General features: G+C 51.5%; 1 protein-coding gene across 1 annotated transcript in view; it reads right to left on the bottom strand.

Annotated features, from left to right (window-relative positions):
* Positions 1 to 16: 16 nt before the first annotated feature.
* AAK1 (AP2 associated kinase 1) overlaps positions 17 to 17,530 on the bottom strand; it is a gene marked incomplete at its 3' end in the record, with an annotated part of 56,896 nt that continues 39,382 nt past the window's right edge. The window contains exons 13-19 of the mRNA XM_027908598.1: positions 16,249 to 16,496; positions 12,806 to 13,044; positions 12,012 to 12,169; positions 11,548 to 11,664; positions 9,771 to 9,866; positions 1,505 to 1,606; positions 17 to 118 (exon numbers count right to left, since the gene is read on the bottom strand). Of these exons, the coding sequence (XP_027764399.1) occupies positions 17 to 118; positions 1,505 to 1,606; positions 9,771 to 9,866; positions 11,548 to 11,664; positions 12,012 to 12,169; positions 12,806 to 13,044; positions 16,249 to 16,496 (1,062 nt within the window). The remainder of the gene's footprint in view (positions 119 to 1,504; positions 1,607 to 9,770; positions 9,867 to 11,547; positions 11,665 to 12,011; positions 12,170 to 12,805; positions 13,045 to 16,248; positions 16,497 to 17,530) is intronic.

Genomic DNA, 17,530 nt, shown 5'->3' with positions numbered 1-17,530 from the left:
GGGCTGCCTCACCAACCTGTTCTGTTGGAGGCCACGGACTCGCTCTGGGACACGAGGCGCTGGGGCAGAGGGGCCTCCAGCCCCGGGATCAGACTCTCCACGGCCACCTCGGGCTTCCCTTTCCACAGGAAAAGCAGCAGAGCAGGGGAGAAGCCAGAGGTTAGTTTGCAAGGAAAGGCAGGGGCAGGGGCTGAGGCAGCAGCTGTCTGAACCCTTTAGTGACCCTGTGACGTGGCAGCACAGGGGGCTGGAGTCCAATTGAACCACGAGGGAAGACTGTAACTCATCAGTGCTTTTATTTGGTTTCGTTTATTTGTTTTAATTTATGCAAGCCCAATTTGAGCAGAGAACAGCAGGTTAATAACACCTGCCCTGCAGCCAAGCAGGAGACCTGGGGCTGGGCAAATATCCACAAGATCCTTGTCCAGGAAAAGGAGAAGCCTGACCGTGACAGAGTCCCCTTGCAACAGGAGTAACAGGTCATCAAAACACCTGCTTTGGAGCCCTCAGCACAGTCCCAGTTAAGCCTGTAAAAAGCCAAGATGTGGCACCTTTTTTCCCACTTAGGGGTCCAACGGAGCAAGGACTGCAGAGCCAGCAGGGAGGTGACAAAGTTTGGAACTTGACACCTCACTGGAAGCCCCAGTCCCCAGTATCCACCTCACCCGTCACATGGAGGCAACAGGAGACGTTTACAAAGGCTGGATGGAAGGATTTGGTTTGTAGAAAGCACAAAGGGAGGGGAGAGCCATGGCAGGTACCTGTCACAGCAGCCACATGCAGTGACTGTCTGGGTCTCCTCCTCAGGGACCAACAGCAAGGTAATGACCAAGTTAAATCAAAGGACAAGGATGCACCCAAATGCTGAAGCACAAATGGCCTAATTGGTCAGCCCAAGAGAGACTACTGATCATTTCTGATTTCCCAGCAGTGAGTGTGCCTGTGATTTGCAGGATCATTATCTAAGAGCGTTCAGACAACTGCCAGAAATTGCAAAAGGGAGGAGTTTTACAGTGACTCATTTCCTTCCTCTCCACTCAAAGCCACAGGTTGCACCCAGCTGGCCAAGGGATCCCAGCCCACACCATCAGCTGATGGCAACTACTGAGCCTGCAATTGCTTGGCAAGTAGATCAAAACACGATTCTGCAACATTCCAGAACCTTAGCCCTGCCTGATGCCTGCTGCATCCAGGCTCACAGCAGCCTAGCACATTATTCCCAGCATTCCCCAGCTCTAGGGAATGCTGTCCTTCCTCTTCCTCCTCCTCCTGCTGAGGGTCCATGGAGAGATAGACCAGCTCAGTGCCTGGGCTGTGGCTGAACAGAGTCCTGACCAGAAAAGGAGGGATTTTTGGTGTCTTCTCCTTCAACCAGCAATGAACTTTCTTCTACCACAGCTGTGCCAAGTGCCTACACGTTGTGTTTCGGCAGCACCAGGGGCTGTTTGGGGAGTTATCATGCAGGGCAGGGCAGGCAGAGGAAAGGGGCTGGGGTGGTTGTTACCATTGACAGCGTCTGACGTGCTACCGAAGGGGTCAGCCAGAGGCAGGAGGTCGGGGAGCAGAAGCGCAGGCTCAGGAGATTTGAGTCCCTCAATCAGTTTTTCTGGGTTAAGCAGGAAAAGGAGGAAGGGAGGCAACGGAGAGAAGGAGTAAAAAAAAAAACAGAAAAAGAAAAGACAACATTAATCAGGTGCTCAGCGCAGGGCTCACATGGCAGCCTCGGGAGCATCTGCACCACAGTGTGCAAATGGCTCCAGCACAGCATCCCAGGAGGGGCTGGGCTGGAAGGGACCTTAAAAGTTCATCCCATTCCACTCCTGCCATGGCAGGGACACCTTCCACCAGCCCAGGTTGCTCCAAGCCCCGTCCAACCTGGCCTTGGACACTTCCAGGGATGGGGCAGCCACAGCTGCTCTGGCCAACTTGTGCCAGGGCCTCACCTCCCTTATTGTAAAAAATTCACTTTTATCTAATAAAAACCAACTGTCCTTCAGTGTTACACCTCAGAGCCCTTAAGAGCTGAAGCAAAACCAGAAATGGAGAGCCATCTGTAGCCCTGGGGTTACAGAGCTGTCCAGTTGCCAGGCAGTTACTCCACTCCCAACAGCACAGCTCCCCAGGGTCCCATTATCCCTCACACAAAGACACTCAGATCACCTGGGCAGGAAGTTAATCTCAATTATTCATCTGGTGGATGAGTGATTTCCCAATCACTAACCAGGTTTGCAATAACCAGATTAATTATTCAGCTTTCACAAGGGGTGCTGCGCAGAACAAGGGGATAAAGAACAATGCCAGGGCTTATTAGAAGTAATCACCTGCACTAGAACAGCTCTGATACAATTTGCTCCCCCATGGACAAACCTGGCCTTTTCACCTTGTTGAAATTACTCCCGTTTATAATCCCACATTAGAAAGTTACAAAACTGTTACATCTGTATTATAATTTTTCAGTTCAAAGGCTGGTGTCATTATTTATTGTCCAAAGCAAACATGCTCACAACTGCACTGAAGCACAGGAATCCTGCTCTATAAAAGACTTACCATGCTGAGAACATCGAAGGAAAGCTGAAGTTGCACTGTCACATATATGGCAATAATGGTTTTTATTGCCCTATATAAATAATAAAACAGCCTGGAGGCTTTAGAGCTGCTCATTCAGAGCAGGATAAATTCTACTCCCCGTGAAAACCCTCACGAACCAACACACTAAAGCAACCAGGAGGGGAGGGAAACCTAAAAATGAGCCCAAGAGGCAGCTGTTGGATCATTAAAGGCCTGAAGAAGGTCAGCTGAAAGGAAAAGCCTGATGGGAACAGCAGCCTTCATGTGTACGAACACACGACAGGAGAGAGATGGGAAAGGAGGTAAAGTAACAAAAATCAAGTGCCTCAGCCTGTCCTCAGGCCTAGCAGTTCATCCCCTGCTTTCTGGGCTGTGTTGCACCTGCTACTAACCTGTAGGAGCAAGAGATGAAGTAAAGGAACAGTTCCATTAAGTGGTGTGAACTTCCCCTTTAACAAGGAGCAAAGGAAAGGTCAGAGAATTCCCAGTGAGATCCACAGTTCTGTGTTAATTAGCAGGAATTCCTCCTCCACAGGAGCGAGGGCTGTTCTCCTCAGCACAACAGGCTTAGAAAAAACACCTGTGCTAAAGAAAGCTTTTCTGAAGCCACAGCAGATGCTCAGGTCCAAGAGCAGACCCAGCTCCAGCCTCTGCTTCCCCAGCACGGGAGCAGCAGCTCAAGGAGGGACCTCCTGCTCATCCCCTGGGCACAAACAGTGCAGCTGCACTTTAACCACAGCCAGACCTGGAAAGAAAACCAATCCCTTGTCACAGTGAGCTGCAGTTTGGGCCCTGCTACCGAGGGAATTCCCTTCAGCTTCCAAGGGAAAAGCTGCTTCACCTGCGAGTGGAGTCCTGTGGAGGAGCCAGTAGGGATCAGAGTGAGTAGGAAGAGGCAACACTGGGATGACTCTCCTTCCTGGGCCCTGGACAAAGACAACAGTGCCCCCTCACATGTACACAAAGGGATCATCAGCTGCAGAACAGACTCCACGGGCAAAGCCCCAGCACGTGGCACATTCCTGCCCTTTGCAGAGAGATGGAGGAACATCCCCTCCCACCTGGCACCCCTCACACACCTTCTGCTGGGGGAACCACACTGGGGGGAACCAGCACTCCCACTGGGGAAAGACAGCACTCCCACTGGGGAGAAACCAGCACTCCTACTGGGGAAAACCAGCACTCCTACTGGGGGGAACCAGCACTCCTACTGGGGAAAAACAGCACTCTTACTGGGGAGAAACCAGCACTCCTACTGGGGGGAACCAGCACTCCTACTGGGGAAAAACAGCACTCCTATTGGGAAAAACCAGTACTCCTACGGGGGAGAAACCAGCACTCCCACTGGGGAGGGAACCAGCACTTCCATTGGAGAGAAACCAGCACTCCTACTGGGGAGAAACCAGCACTCCCACTGGGGAGAAACCAGCACTCCTACTGGGGGGAACCAGCACTCCTACTGGAGGGAACCAAGAGGGATGTTCTGCCACTGCAGCACCAGTTTCTGGTGACCCTCCAGGTGTGTGGGCACAACCCCAGGCTGGTTTTAGGAGAGGTCACGAAGGCAAAGATGCAGCAAACAGCAGTAGAGCAAGAAACAAGAGTGACTCCCAAGATGCTGCAGGGCTCCTTCCAAGCAGTTTAGTGCAGGTGTGAAGCTCAGAGGGGAGTGTGACAGGACAACACCATCTGTATCAATCACCATGCAGGTAACTCAGGGTTTTAGAGCATCGCAGGTGCTTCTGCCCCAAATCCAAGAGACAAATCCAGACCATTCACATGCAGACACACAAACTAGCCCAAGGATAAACAAGGTTAAGACAATGTAACCCCCCAGGAAGGTGTTTGATCTCATACAGCTCCTGGAGAGCTCTCAGGATGGGCTTTCATCAAACTCCAGCTGGGAAAGGTGGGCTTTAATCTACAACTGTGCTCCCACGTGGAGCTGCCCCTTGGAGAGATCATCAGCAGCAGCCTCCCAAAAACCTCCCAGATGCTTCCCAGGTCACAGGGAACCAATTCTGTCCCAGGTTCAGGATAAGCTGGCCAGGGGTGTTTCCTTTCTATTGGATTTTCTGCCTTGCCATGGCTGAGTAAGCAGGGCATTAGCAAGCCTTGAGGAGGTGTCTAAAGCTCAAAAGAACACAGGGGGATTAAAAATGCCCCATGAAGCCTCTCCAGAGGTAAAGCCCAGCCTATGGATGAATATTTCGCATTCTTCCCAAGTTCTATGCTCCTCACAGTGAGAAGTTCCTGATTGTTTCCTGTCAGAGCAAGGAAAACTCTGCAGAAAGAGCTAAGCAAGAGCCTACAGCTAAGGGGGCTTGGAGGACCCCCAAATGCCTCGTGCTGGTGGCTTCAGAGACTGGAGAACTGAATCACCTCCTCCAGGAATGAAAGCAAGAGCCTTTCCTTTGATGTGTACCAACATAAGGAGGAAATGAAGCCACTGAACTAACTCTGGATTCATCTCCTGGCCCAAGCAAACAAGTTCAAAGGCCATGCAGTGGTTGAGCAGCACAGCCCTGCACTGTCCACTGAGAAAATGCTGCCCTTTGGCTTCAGATCCCTGTTCTGCCACATGCACAGGTCTGACTGAGGTTCACAATTAGTCACTTTGCATCTGCAAGGCCACCACTCCGGACTCTCCACTGACATGCCGCAGTTATTTGGGGCCACATAACCCTGAAGCAACAAAGAAAACCCAAAAAGCATCTAAAGAAGGACTAGAGTTAGGAAAAAAAAATATAAATCAAGAGAAGAGGGAGGCAAATGGGCTTTTAGTCAGAGCAGGCTATTAGAGAGAATAAAGATTCCTGAGAAACTTGTGAGTTAAAAAGGGAGTGCAGGCAAAAATCTGCCCCGAGTTGAGAACACACGGAACAAGATGCACCATCTCCAAGCCAAGGAGGGGCAGCAGCACCACACACAGCAAGGCTGTTACTCACTGGAGGACTGGAGGGAGAGCAAAGGGAAAGACAACTCAAGAGAGGACACAGCAGAGTCCTTTTCTTCGGGTGGCAACTGGGAAAGAAAGACAAGGTTGTAAAACTCCTGCCGGGTCACTGCGCTGGGAGCGGGAGGGAATCACCCCCTGGGCAGGGACTGGGGATGATTTCTGCCTATTGACTGATCCAGTGCTAAGGATTAGAGGAGGCCCTGAATGTTATTCAGCAACAGAGGACCTGGGCTGACCAAGGAAAGCACTGGAGTTTCATCTTCCTAATGGGCTTGCTGTGAAATGGGATTGCTTCTCAGGGAGCACAAAGAGGAAGAGCAGCTGAATAAAGGCAGTTGGGACACTCCAAATGCACAGGACTTTGTGGACACCATAGAGGGGAACTGGGCAACATTTAACAGGGGCTCCTTAAGAAATCAAGGTCAAGGAACTTTAGTTTCACATTCAGGATCTCAAATATTTGTAAAATCACAAATTATGCCCCCTCAGATCAAGTTCAAAGCCCAGGCAGAACAACACTAGATGCTGTTTACACCCGTGTAGTTGTGATTCCCAAGGTCTGTTGGCTTCCTTGCCCCAAACAATCACCACCACAGTCCTCTCAGTTAATGCAGCAATTAATCCATCGAGCTCCCAGATCAGCAGCTGCCCTTTTGCATCTTCCCCCCTCAAGATGCAAACTCAGATCATTGGCACACACCAATAAGTGGCTGTGCATGTCTGTAATTACTTCATCCCAACGTGCCATCTTGGGACAAATTAAATAAATTCTCACTGGAAATACAGTTGTTCTGTTGCATTTGCTTGTGAACACCCTGACTGTGCTGTTTAAAGGCTCTGGAGAACCCCAACGTGGCACTAAGCAACCGTGTTTGCCTTTCCATGAAAACCAGGAATTCAGTGTGTGCCCAGCTGGCACAGACGTCCTTCCCTGGCCTGGGCACCCCCCCCAGCTATCCCTGCACGTTTACTGAGCTGTGCTGGACGTGGAATTTCTCTCATCTTGTATTTTTTTAAGGGCAAGACAACGTGGCAGAGGCTGGTTGGTGCTGCTGTTCCTCAAACAAGTCCCTCCACCACAGACTGTTTGTCTGTCAGCTGCAGCTGATGCTGAATTACTGCAGGGAGGAAACGGTTGTGGAAATTCACAAAGGATGTTAAAAAAGGGGTAAAAAAGATTGACTCAACGTGCCAAGGTGGCACTGAACTGACACAGAGTTTATCTGGAAATAACACAAGGAGGAGACCCCCCCCTCCCACCCCAAACCAACCAACCCCCAAACAACAGAAAGGAACATTTTTGGCAGTATCTCAGAGGGCATTTCCCTGGGCCCAGCCAGCCTGATGTGAGCAGATGCTTCTGATGCCAAAGGATGTGTGTGAGACCTCATCTAATGGATGGCTGAGCGTGGGTGCCCACGTCAGGCCAGCATTCAACACTCCAGCTGCAGTGGGAAACAAGGGCCACGGGCCACAGCAGCAGCATCAGGAGCTCTGGGTCACACCTCTCAGGTTTAGAAACCCCAGACTTGGGACCACTCAGGGAGAAAAACCTCAACGACAGAGGCTTGTCCTGAACTCAGTTTAATGATTTCAGGTGCAGAACTCAGTTTAATGATTTCAGGTGCAGAACTCAGTTCAATGATTTCAGGTGCAGAACTCAGTTTATTTTCAGGCCTCCAGAACACCCTGTGCAAAGAGCAGCCCCCTGTGCTCCCAGGGGCTCAGTCCACGGGCACAGACACTCAGGAGCCCCACGCAGGGAGTCACCACTGATCAGCACTCCATCAGGATTAGTCAGTGCTGACTCCTGCAATAGGCTCATTAAGAACAACTTGGCTCATTTTCCTGCACATACACAAGGAGAAATGTTTTCAGCATGAATATTTAATTCCCCCTTGTTTTAACAGATGTTTTGCCATATTTTCACACCCCCCTTGCCAGCTCCTCTCACTGGTTACAATTCCATTAAGGGTTGCAGCCATTACACACTGGAGGAGGAGGAGGAACACACTGGAAACCATCCCACTGCCACTCGATGGCATCTGTCCTTCTGAGCACGCAGGGGAAAGGGGGAGAGGCCCAGGAGGTCTCTGACCAACACTCAGGTGATGCCACCTGCACCTGCACAAGGTGAAGGCTCACACCTGAACTTCTGCAAGGGCTGTGCACCCTCCCAGCCTACAAAGACTAAGGTACAATGTTTGCAGAGCAAGGACATTCACTGTTATCAAGGTTTTCTCAGGAATAAAAATACTCCAAACGAAAGGAAATATTCACTAAGCATTCCAAGAAATTCAGCTGCTCCTGCAGAGAACTGAGGCAGCTTGGTGGGGAGCAACTGGAGGTGATGTACTGGGAGACTGGAGTCACTCCCAGCTCTGCTGCCTCACAGGGCACCACTAGAAACACCTTTCACCTGCCAGTCAGCACATCCCTCTCTGTGCTGTGGGATGGTTCTGCACAGGTAACACTGAACAACAAAGACACCTCTGTCCTACATGACAGACACAGACTCAAATCTCGAGTCCAAATCCAGGGGTTTTATCTTTTCTGTTGAATTTACAAGTTCAAAACCCTCTTGGTTTTGAAAGCTAAGGGCAAGTCCACAGATCTGGCCCTTGAGAAACACTTATCAGCTCCTGGCCTCGAGTTTTATGTTAAAAAATGAGAGGCAACAAGGAAAACATCCTGGTGTGCAACTGGGTGAGCTGGGAATGATGCTGGCAGGGAATGACATGGTCTGGGTGACAGATTTCAACCAGGAAGAACAACACTTCCAACAGCACAGGAGGGGGGAAGGAAAACCTGCACTCAGGTGCCTTCTGTGGGCTCTTTTCAAGTCACAGCTGGGCAGGGCACTCCTGGCACGTGCTCACACAGCCTCCAAGCTCTTTTTCCCCTCAAACTGCAGCATTTATGTAAAATAAAATCCCCTTTGGACCAAACCACATTTCTCGTGCTCTTTCAGCATCCACCAGAAGGAAGCAAGTTCCACAGACTTCTGGAAAAAGAGGGATTTATTTTTCTCCTGAATTGCTCAGCTCTCCATGGAGAGATGACACCTTCACAAGCACATTGCCAAGTTTGGGTCCTCTACTGCCACAGCTCCAGGGATCCACAGCCTGGGCTAAGGGCAAGGGTGGGAGCTGCCACCAGCACTTGTCTGGGGCTCAGAGACAAGGGACTGTCACACACAGTCACTGGAGGGCTTAGAGAGACTCCAAGACAAAAACATTCCCATTTTCCAAATCCCACCGATTTGCAAATAAGCTCCTAAGCACTTACATAATCTTGTGCTAAAAAGTGTTGGCTGCTGCAGGCAGAAATGTGCACAGAGGAAAGACAGAAGCAGCACTGCAAAGGAAATGGAAATAGCACCAACTGCACCAGAAAACTTTGCCAAATCAGAAAAGGTCACATGTAACTTGTGCTTCGCATGATGCACGAATTTGCAGCAGAGCGTGGAAGCCAAAGAAACACTGACTCTTCCAGGAAAGAAGGATTAACAGTAATAAAACCTACAGTTTCAAAGCTGGACACCAATTTGAAAAGAGCTTAGGTCAGAAGAGGTGATTAATTACCTGGTGGTTATTTTTCATAGAATCACAGAATGGTTTGGGTTGGAAGGGATTGTAAAGCTCATCCAGTTCCACCCCCTTGCCACGGGCAGGGACACCTTCCACTAGCCCAGGTTGCTCCAACCTGGCCTTGGACACTTGCAGGGCTGGGGCAGCCACAGCTGCTCTGGGCAGCCTGTGCCAGGGCCTGCCCACCCTCACAGCCAACAATTCCCTCCCAATATCCCACCTAATCCTGCCCTCTGGAAGTGGGAAGCCACTCCTGAAGCCATTCCCCCTTGTCCTGTCCCTCCATCCCTTGTCCCCAGTCCCTCCCCAGCTCTCCTGGAGCCCCCTCAGGCACTGGAAGGGGCTCTCAGGTCCCCCCAGAGCCTTCTCTTCTCTTCCCTTCCCTTCCCCAGATCTCAGTTTTTCCTCCTAGGAGAGGTTTTTAATACTGAACCTTTAAAGACACCAACACTGCTGGCATTAGGAACGAGACAACCCTGGGGTCTGCCAGGAAAACCAAGCACACACCCCAGCACTGCCCCGAGCTCAGCTGAGCCTCTCAGTGCCCAGCACCACCAGCTGAGCCCAGGATTTCAGGGGTTTCAGCCTAGGAACAAAACCAGAACATTAAGAGGACAAAACAAAGCCCCCCTGCACAAACTCTGCTGTGTTACCTGGCGTGTCGGATAACGGGAGAGGAATGAAAGGATCAGGCACAGTCAGGAGAGGAGGGCTGGACTCCAAACTCAGAATGTCTTTCGTTTTTTCAGCTGGGAGGGAAAAGGCAGAGAAAAGGCAGAGTGAAACAGAGCAGAGGAAAGCAGAAAGCATCGAGCAGTCTCAGCACAGGCACAGCTGATGTCAGAGCCCAACAACAGCCTGACAGAACAACACACACACTCACACACTCCAATCCAGCTTATGTTGCCAGTGAAAAGAATGAAAAACCAAACAACACCACCAAACAGCCATTACCATGTAGCTCTCCAACACACAGCTCTCAAAACACTCCCTGGCAGGGAAGTGCTGTTATGTCCCTTCAGAGCAGCACAAAAGGTGAAAGGCCTCAGCAGAGGATACACAGCCCATGTCAGGCCTCTGTGTCTGGAATAAAAGATGCAGCATCTTGTACCAGACAGGCCTGGAAAGACTCCTGTCCTTGAGGAAAGGAAGAGAAGGGCTGGAAGGGTCCAGCTCTGCACCAAGGTTACACCTTCCTGTGCAAACCCCAGGACAGCAGAGTCGAGGGGCACATTTTAAAGAACTGAACACAAAACAGTGCCCAGAACATGCAGATGCTCCTCAGGCTTTCAGAAGGTACATTACAGCTGAATCTGCTGCTCAACAGCCCTCCACAAAGGCTGGTGGAACACCAGAAACTGCTCACAGTTGGACAAACACAGAAAGCAGCTCCCCAGAGCACTCCTGCTCCATGGACTTAACTCCTGAATCCTCAGGGAAGAGCCAACAATACCAAGCTCATTTATAAGCTCCTCTAAAGCTCCTCTTATAAACAGAAATAAGTACAAATGGATTTGTCATTTCTTGCCCCACAAAGGATTCTCCAGTCTCTTCCCAGACTCCTCTCACCAAGGCCTGTTTTGCTTTCATGGGGAGGCATCAAACAGCTGCACTTGTCACCAGTAACAGGGAGAGGATCCCTGGCATTTGGAGCTCCTGAAGCAGCTTTCCAACACTGCGCTGGGCAGGTCTGTGCTGCACTCAGGGAGAGCTGATGCTGAAGAACTACAAACAAGCAGCAGCACTCACTGAGGTTTTTGGGCTGCTCATGGCAAAACCTTGGGACCCAAGGACCAAAGGAGACACCAGAGAAGGTCCCACATGCAGAGGCCTCTGCAGAGCAGCTCCTCAGAGCAGCCAAGGACTCGGGGCTGCTGGACCCACACAGCACAGCCAGTGCAGAACTCACTGCCTTCCTCATTTAACATGTCAATTAGGAGATTGTGCTGTCCTCTGAGGACCTTCCCTGCTCACTCATCCCTGCCATCCTCCTTCTGCAGCAGAGACATTCCTGTTCCTGCTCCTCTCCTCCTTCCAACAGCCCAAGAGCTCCAGCGCGTCTGACCAACGTACCCCAGGCCAATTCCCTTAGTGCACAAAACATGTTTTACCTCTAATTAGGAGCTCCATGGAACTTCAACACACTAAGGAGCTTTCTTGTGAATTAAGGGGCTCACTCAGTTTCCAGCCTCACCTCTGCCTACAGGTAGTGCCTCCTGTCTCTGCCACCCAGCTGTGACAAGGACAAGCTCCCTTCCTACCTCCCCTCTCAACTGAAGTACCAACCTCTTCCCTACAACTCTTGGTGCCAAGGCCCAGCTCAGTTTGTATCAGTTTTACTTCCCTTTCAAAGGGATTATGACCAAGAGCTGCCACTTTTCTGCAGTGCTGCCCAGGGCACTGCCCTGTAGTTCAGGTTCACAAACTCACCTGACCCAGCGGTGAAGGAAGAGCCACCGAAAGCATCTGCCTGGGCTGCAGACGAAGCTGGCTGGAAACCTGGAATCAAGTTCTCTGTGGAACTGCCCACCTTTTCTGGAGCTTTCCCTGAAATGCCAGACACAGAGTTAGGGGGAAAACTTCCATACTGAAAGCATTCTGTGTTGGTTAGGACACTATTTCAGGGTGTGACTTGAGCCCCTTCCTGCAAATCCCAGCTTGCAGATGAAGCAGAGTTTAAACTGCAGCTTCTACAGAGAACTGAGCAGGCCCACTGTAAAAGTAGTTGGTACCTCTGCCTTTGAACTGCTGAGCAAACAGAAGGGACATGGGAAGGATTTAGCTGAGAGGATCACAGTAATCCAGAGCACCAAAGGAACACCGGACCAAAGGCATCACCACTCCATGTTCCCTCCCCAGAGCAGGCAGGTGTTAAACCATCCCCACGGACCTACCATCACCCAGCTTTGCAAAGTCCTTGTTCAGCAGCTCCTCAGCTGTGAGCTTGGAGAAGTTATCATCATCAAAGGGGTTCCACGTGGACACGTCAGGCGGGTTGTAGACGTTCTGCTGAGAGGTCCGTGGGGAGCCCGAGGGCGTGGTGGAAGCAGATCTGGAAGCAGATCATCCCAACCAAACAAAGTCATTAATAACCCATCTGAAATCCTCTGGTCAGCACTACCAGCTGCTCCAAGATACTGCACTGTAATTACTTCCTAACTGAAACACCCAGCACGAGTTGCTGCACTTGCATGCCCAGAAATCCAGGGACAGTTCAGCCTGAGCTGCTCCTCAGCTGGGTGAGCATCCTGGTCTCAGGGGTTAAAACAAGCATCCCCTGCAGTGCCCAGGTGAAGGTTTCTTGTCTGCAGACACTACAAAAGTGAGCTGGCAAGTACTCCTGGGGAATTACAGAACCATTAAGGTTGGAAAAGACCTCCAGGATCATCAAGTCCAACCCTCAGGAAGCACTGCTGCCAAGCAGGAAGCATGAGGAGTGCACCACAGGGCTACTGGTGAACAGCTGAAATGACACTGTGATCCACAGCAAGGCCCTGGGCTTTTGCAGGGTGTGTAACCACCCAGAAGGACTTCTGGGCAAGTTTTCCAGCAACTTTGTGGCAAGCCCTGAACTGTTTCCTCGGGAAGGCAGAGGCTCCTTTAGCCCTCGGAGTTTCGTGCCCGCCTCCATCTCAGAGGCACCAAGAGCCTCCCCCCTGCCCTCTGACGCCACATCCCCCCCACCTACTTGGATTTGTTGAGACTGGCCTCGGCAGCCGCTGCCTGCAGGAGCTGGGTGGACTTGCTGGCCGGGACGCCGAAGACGGCGCTGTGGGTGACGTCGCTGAGGATGCGGCGATGCCCCGCGCGCTGCGCCTTGGGCGACGATGGAGGGGTCAGGGAGCCCAACTTCTGCCCCTGGGCCGCTGCAGGGGGGGTGCTCTGAGCCTGCTGCTGCTGCTGCTGCTGCCTCATCTGGGCCTGAGCCTGGGAGAGAGAGCAAAGCACAACGTCCTTGCTGCTGCTGGAGGGGAAAAACAGAGGAGTCGTGGCGGGGGGATTTGCTGCTTTGCAGGGCTTCAGGATTACAATTCCACGGGCAGAGACTTCCTCCCCTTGCTGTGGTGCAGCTCTGGAGGTAAAGCCTCCATTAGCACCTGTTAAAGGCTGGCTGGGCTCAAACTCGCTCACAGGTCAGGGGGCAGAGATCCAGAGCAGAGGGAAAACAAGAAATGAGACCACATTGCACAGGAGTCTTGTCATGGGGACACAGGGAATGGGGATGAGGTGAAGGGCAGCACTGCCTTCAGCAGGTAGTGTGTGATTGGGACCAAATCCCTAAGGGGGGGAAGACTTGGGCAGAAATCTCGTGCAAAAAACTTTCTCTTAAGGGGAAGGAAGAAAAAAAAAGAAAACAAAAGACCACAGGAGCACCATTTGTCATTAAAATCTGGAGGAGAAAACCAGGCACGTCTGGTTTAGGTGAGAGCCAAGACAGCCCAGCTACACACCCCTTGGAAACTCAAAGGGGTTTCCTCACACTGATCTGATTTTTTCCATTGCCTCAGTCTTGTGTTACACTCACAAACCCATAAATGCTTCAAATATGGTCTTGTAGTGATAAACAGCAGCATCACTTCTGACTGTGTGGTTTTTCAGTCTGTCTGTCTGTCAGGCTGGATTTAAAGCAGGAAAACTGGAATGCAAGGAGCAGCAAGCTGTGCATGTCACCTCCCCTGCCTGGCTCCCTGTTCCCAGACCATTTCCAACCAAGATGAAGCACTTGGGAAGACCTAGGAGGGCAACAGGAAAGAGTTACACCCCCAGGGTGGTGCTGAACCTCAGTGGGACAAAGCAAACAATGGTGAGCTGTCCTGCTTTTCCGGCAGACCCACTCCCTGACCTGCCTCTCCTGATCCCCCACCTCATCCCACTATGTAGGTCACTGCAGAACAGGACATTTGGTGCTGAGAGATAAAAAGGCATCCCTGAAATCACCACAGAAATGAAGGCAGAGCTTGTTATGCTGAAATCACCCAACATGAAGAGCTTTTGACAGGTCCTGGCTTGGTATCTTCTGCTCAGAGACTGCTCTGCAGAGACCAGGCCTCACTATCATTTTTTAAATGAGCCAACCAACGTTTTTCCCTCCTGACTGCAGGAGTGGAAGTGTCCAGATGTGTCCATTCTGATCAGCCTACCAGGGGAATAAGGCTCATTTTCAAGCCAGCTGATTTAATAAAATTAAGGGTGTTCTTGTGCTAGCAAATCACAGCAAAGCTCCTGATTCAATGCTCCATTTCAGGCACTTCTGCTCTAAAAGGAACAGGGAAATAATGGGCCTCACTCAAAACCTGCCTGCACACACTGAAAATCTCCCACCAGTTTCAATAAACTGACCTGCCCCAGGTCATTCACCAGAACAGGAACAAGACCAGGAACACAACAGCTCCAGGACTGCCCCCCACCCAAAGCACCAGCTTAGGGCTGAAAATGCAACAGCAAAGGGGGGGATATGGCAGAGACACCCCAGGGAGCAGAGCAAACAGCTCCCCCAGCACTGCCCAGCTCAGGCCTTATGGAGCTTATTAGTCAAATGAATTCCTGGTGTCACTTCAAAGGAACTGCACTGGAGAGATGAATTAACTGGCAACTCACGAAGCAGCGAGCACAGAGTGACCCTTTAGCTTGGGCTCAAACAGTGTGGGAGCTTTGAAACAACAGAATCATGGAATGGTTTGGCTTGGAAAAGCCCTTAAAGATCATCTTGTTCCAACCCCCTGGTGCCACTCACCAGACCAGGCTGCTCCAAGCCCTGTCCAACCTGGCCCTGAGCACCTCCAGGAATAAGTACCTGAAGCAGGTTGTTATCAGACACTGTTTGCTGTAACCCCTGCAGCCTGGCACAGCACAATAACAGGGCTGCTCCCTCCTGCCTGCTGGCCATGCCTTCTTCCTAGAGCGAGGGACACTCCTGTGAGCTCCCCAAAGCAGGGAAGAGCAGATAAGATTGCACAGGAATGGAAATAAAAGGCACAGCCCCCACAAGCACTGCAGAGCACTGGCTCCAGGCTCCTGCCCCTCCCTCCCTGTGGGCAGCTGCTGGTTCCTCCTGCACAAGGCCACGTTTTCCATCAAGTAAAAAGCATTTATTTTGGATGCACTTTCAGATGATTAGTAAAGGGGATGATTGATTTATTTATTTTTAGATACGGTGCTTTTAAAAGTCTCCTTTGAAAGGTCTCCTTCCCATAGCATTCATTAAAAAGTGATCCCAGTGCTGGAAACAGCCACGAAGCTGTTTTGGACCTTCCTCTGAACATCAGGCAGAACTTTTCTGAACAAAAAAAGAGTTTACATAAAGTAGCTCTGGTGCCCATCCTGATGTGTTAAGTACAACTAAATTTTTAAGAGAGTTTCTCACATGCCTTCTATGGCAACATGACAGGGGAGGGATGGAGAGAAGCTGCATTAAGCAGCTACTTAGATCTTCTCATCTGCTTTTACTCATCCATTACTCATCTTCTTTCTGTGGACCCAGAGCACAGCTCTGGAGTCCAGCATCCCCCTGGAAAGAGGAATCCAAGCAGCTGCACATCTCTGAGGCTGCAAGGTCAGTGCTGACACGTGGGACTCAGTATGAACACACTGGGGCCAGCAGGCTCCTGAATCATGGAATGGTCTGGGTTGGAAAAGCCCTCTAAGGTCATCAAATCCAGCACTGCCAAGGTCGCCACTAACCCACGTCCCCAAGTGCCACATCGACATGTCTGTTAAACCCCTCCAGGGATGGGGACTCCACCACTGCCCTGGGCAGCTGTGCCAGGGTTGGGCAGCCCGCTGGGTGAAGAAATTGTCCCAGTATCCAGCATAATTCTCCCCTGGCACCTATTGCCTGGGCTCTGCGGCTCCAAAAATGCTGGATGTGGTACATACCCAACACACAGGACCTGGCAGAGGAGCACCTGCCACTGCCCCAAATCCCACTGCCCCACTCCTTCCCACAGGGCTGTCCCCACCTGCTCCCACTGCCCCAAATCCCACTGCCCCACTCCTTCCCACAGGGCTGTTCCCACCTGCTCCCAGTGCCCCAAATCCCACTGCCCCAAATCCCACTGCCCCACTCCTTCCCACAGGGCTGTCCCCACCTGCTCCCAGTGCCCCAAATCCCACTGCCCCACTCCTTCCCACCTGCTCCTGTGGCTGTGCCGGCTGTGCCGTGCTGGGCTGGGCCTGGGGCTGGGTGGGTGCTGGGGTTTGTTGTTTCTGCTGAGCTGCTGCCACTGTCTTCTGCTGCATGGCTGCCTGCTGGGCCATCAGCTGCTGCTGCTGCTGCTGCTGCTGGTAGTAGTTCTGCATGAGCTGCTGCTGTGCAGGTGCTCCTTGCTGCATCACTGGGAACTGGGAAACAACCGGCTGTTGGGGTGCCTGCTGTGTGCCTGGGAACCCCCACCAGGGCTGGGGCCAGCACAGAGCCTGCCAGTGGCCTGGACACCACCTGCAGAGGGGTGGGGGGACACAGCCTCCTGGTCTAGAACCAGATCCTCGAACCTTTCACAGAATCATGGAAGGGTTTGGGTTTGAAGGGAATGTAAAGCCCATCCCAATTCCCTCCCCTTCCCCTCCCAGGTTGCTCCAACCTGGCCTTGGACACTTGCAGGGCTGGGGCAGCCACAGCTGCTCTGGGCAACCTGTGCCAGGGCCTCCCCACCCTCACAGCCAAGAGTTCCTTCCTAACAGCCAGTCTAACCCATCCTCTGTCAGTTTAAAACTATTTCCCCTGTCACTCTCTGCCCATATAAAAAGTCCCTCTCCCTGCTTTTTATAAGCTGCCTTTAGGCTCTGGAAGGGCTTTCAGGTGTTTTCAGAGCCTTCTCTTCTCCAGGTGAACAGCTCCAGCTCTTCCAGCCTGGCTCCAGTGCAGTGAGGCTCCAGCCCCCAGATCACCTCCATGGCCTGCTCTGCACCTGCTCTAACAGGTCCACATCCTTTCCCCAGGATAGGAATACTCCCAGTTCCTTTGCTTCCACTGTTAAACATCCTTTAGCAGAGATCTGTGCTGCTATAAACACCTCAGATAAGCATGTGAATGTCATCTCTGTGTAACACCTCATGTGTTCACAGACCTCCTTATCACCACAGTCTACCAAAAGCCAGACCCAAACCCTACCCTTGAAAAGGCACCCCAGGCTTTCTGATGCACAAAAAGGAGATAAATTGTACCCTCTGCTCATCAGTTGAGCACTGAGGTGTTTCAAGACCCTGGAACACTTGGAGCTGTAACACCTCAACCAGCACTGCTGATTTTATGTTTGTACATGACAAACCTATCCCAAGGCCTTCCACACTGACAGCTAAAAATGCCAGTCTTGTGTAGCACGGGATCATCAAGTCTGGAAGAGACCTTCACGATCACTGAGTCCGACTGTGAACGCATTCCATGGCCTGACCACTCCTTCAGTGAACAACCTTT

This window comes from Empidonax traillii, unplaced genomic scaffold, assembly GCF_003031625.1.
Source record: "Empidonax traillii isolate 1590-97213 ecotype Southwest subspecies unplaced genomic scaffold, ASM303162v1 scaffold1766:size63472, whole genome shotgun sequence".
NCBI lineage: Eukaryota > Metazoa > Chordata > Aves > Passeriformes > Tyrannidae > Empidonax > Empidonax traillii.
Note: the sequence above shows the minus strand (reverse complement) of the source record. Positions and strands in the feature narration are given on the sequence as shown.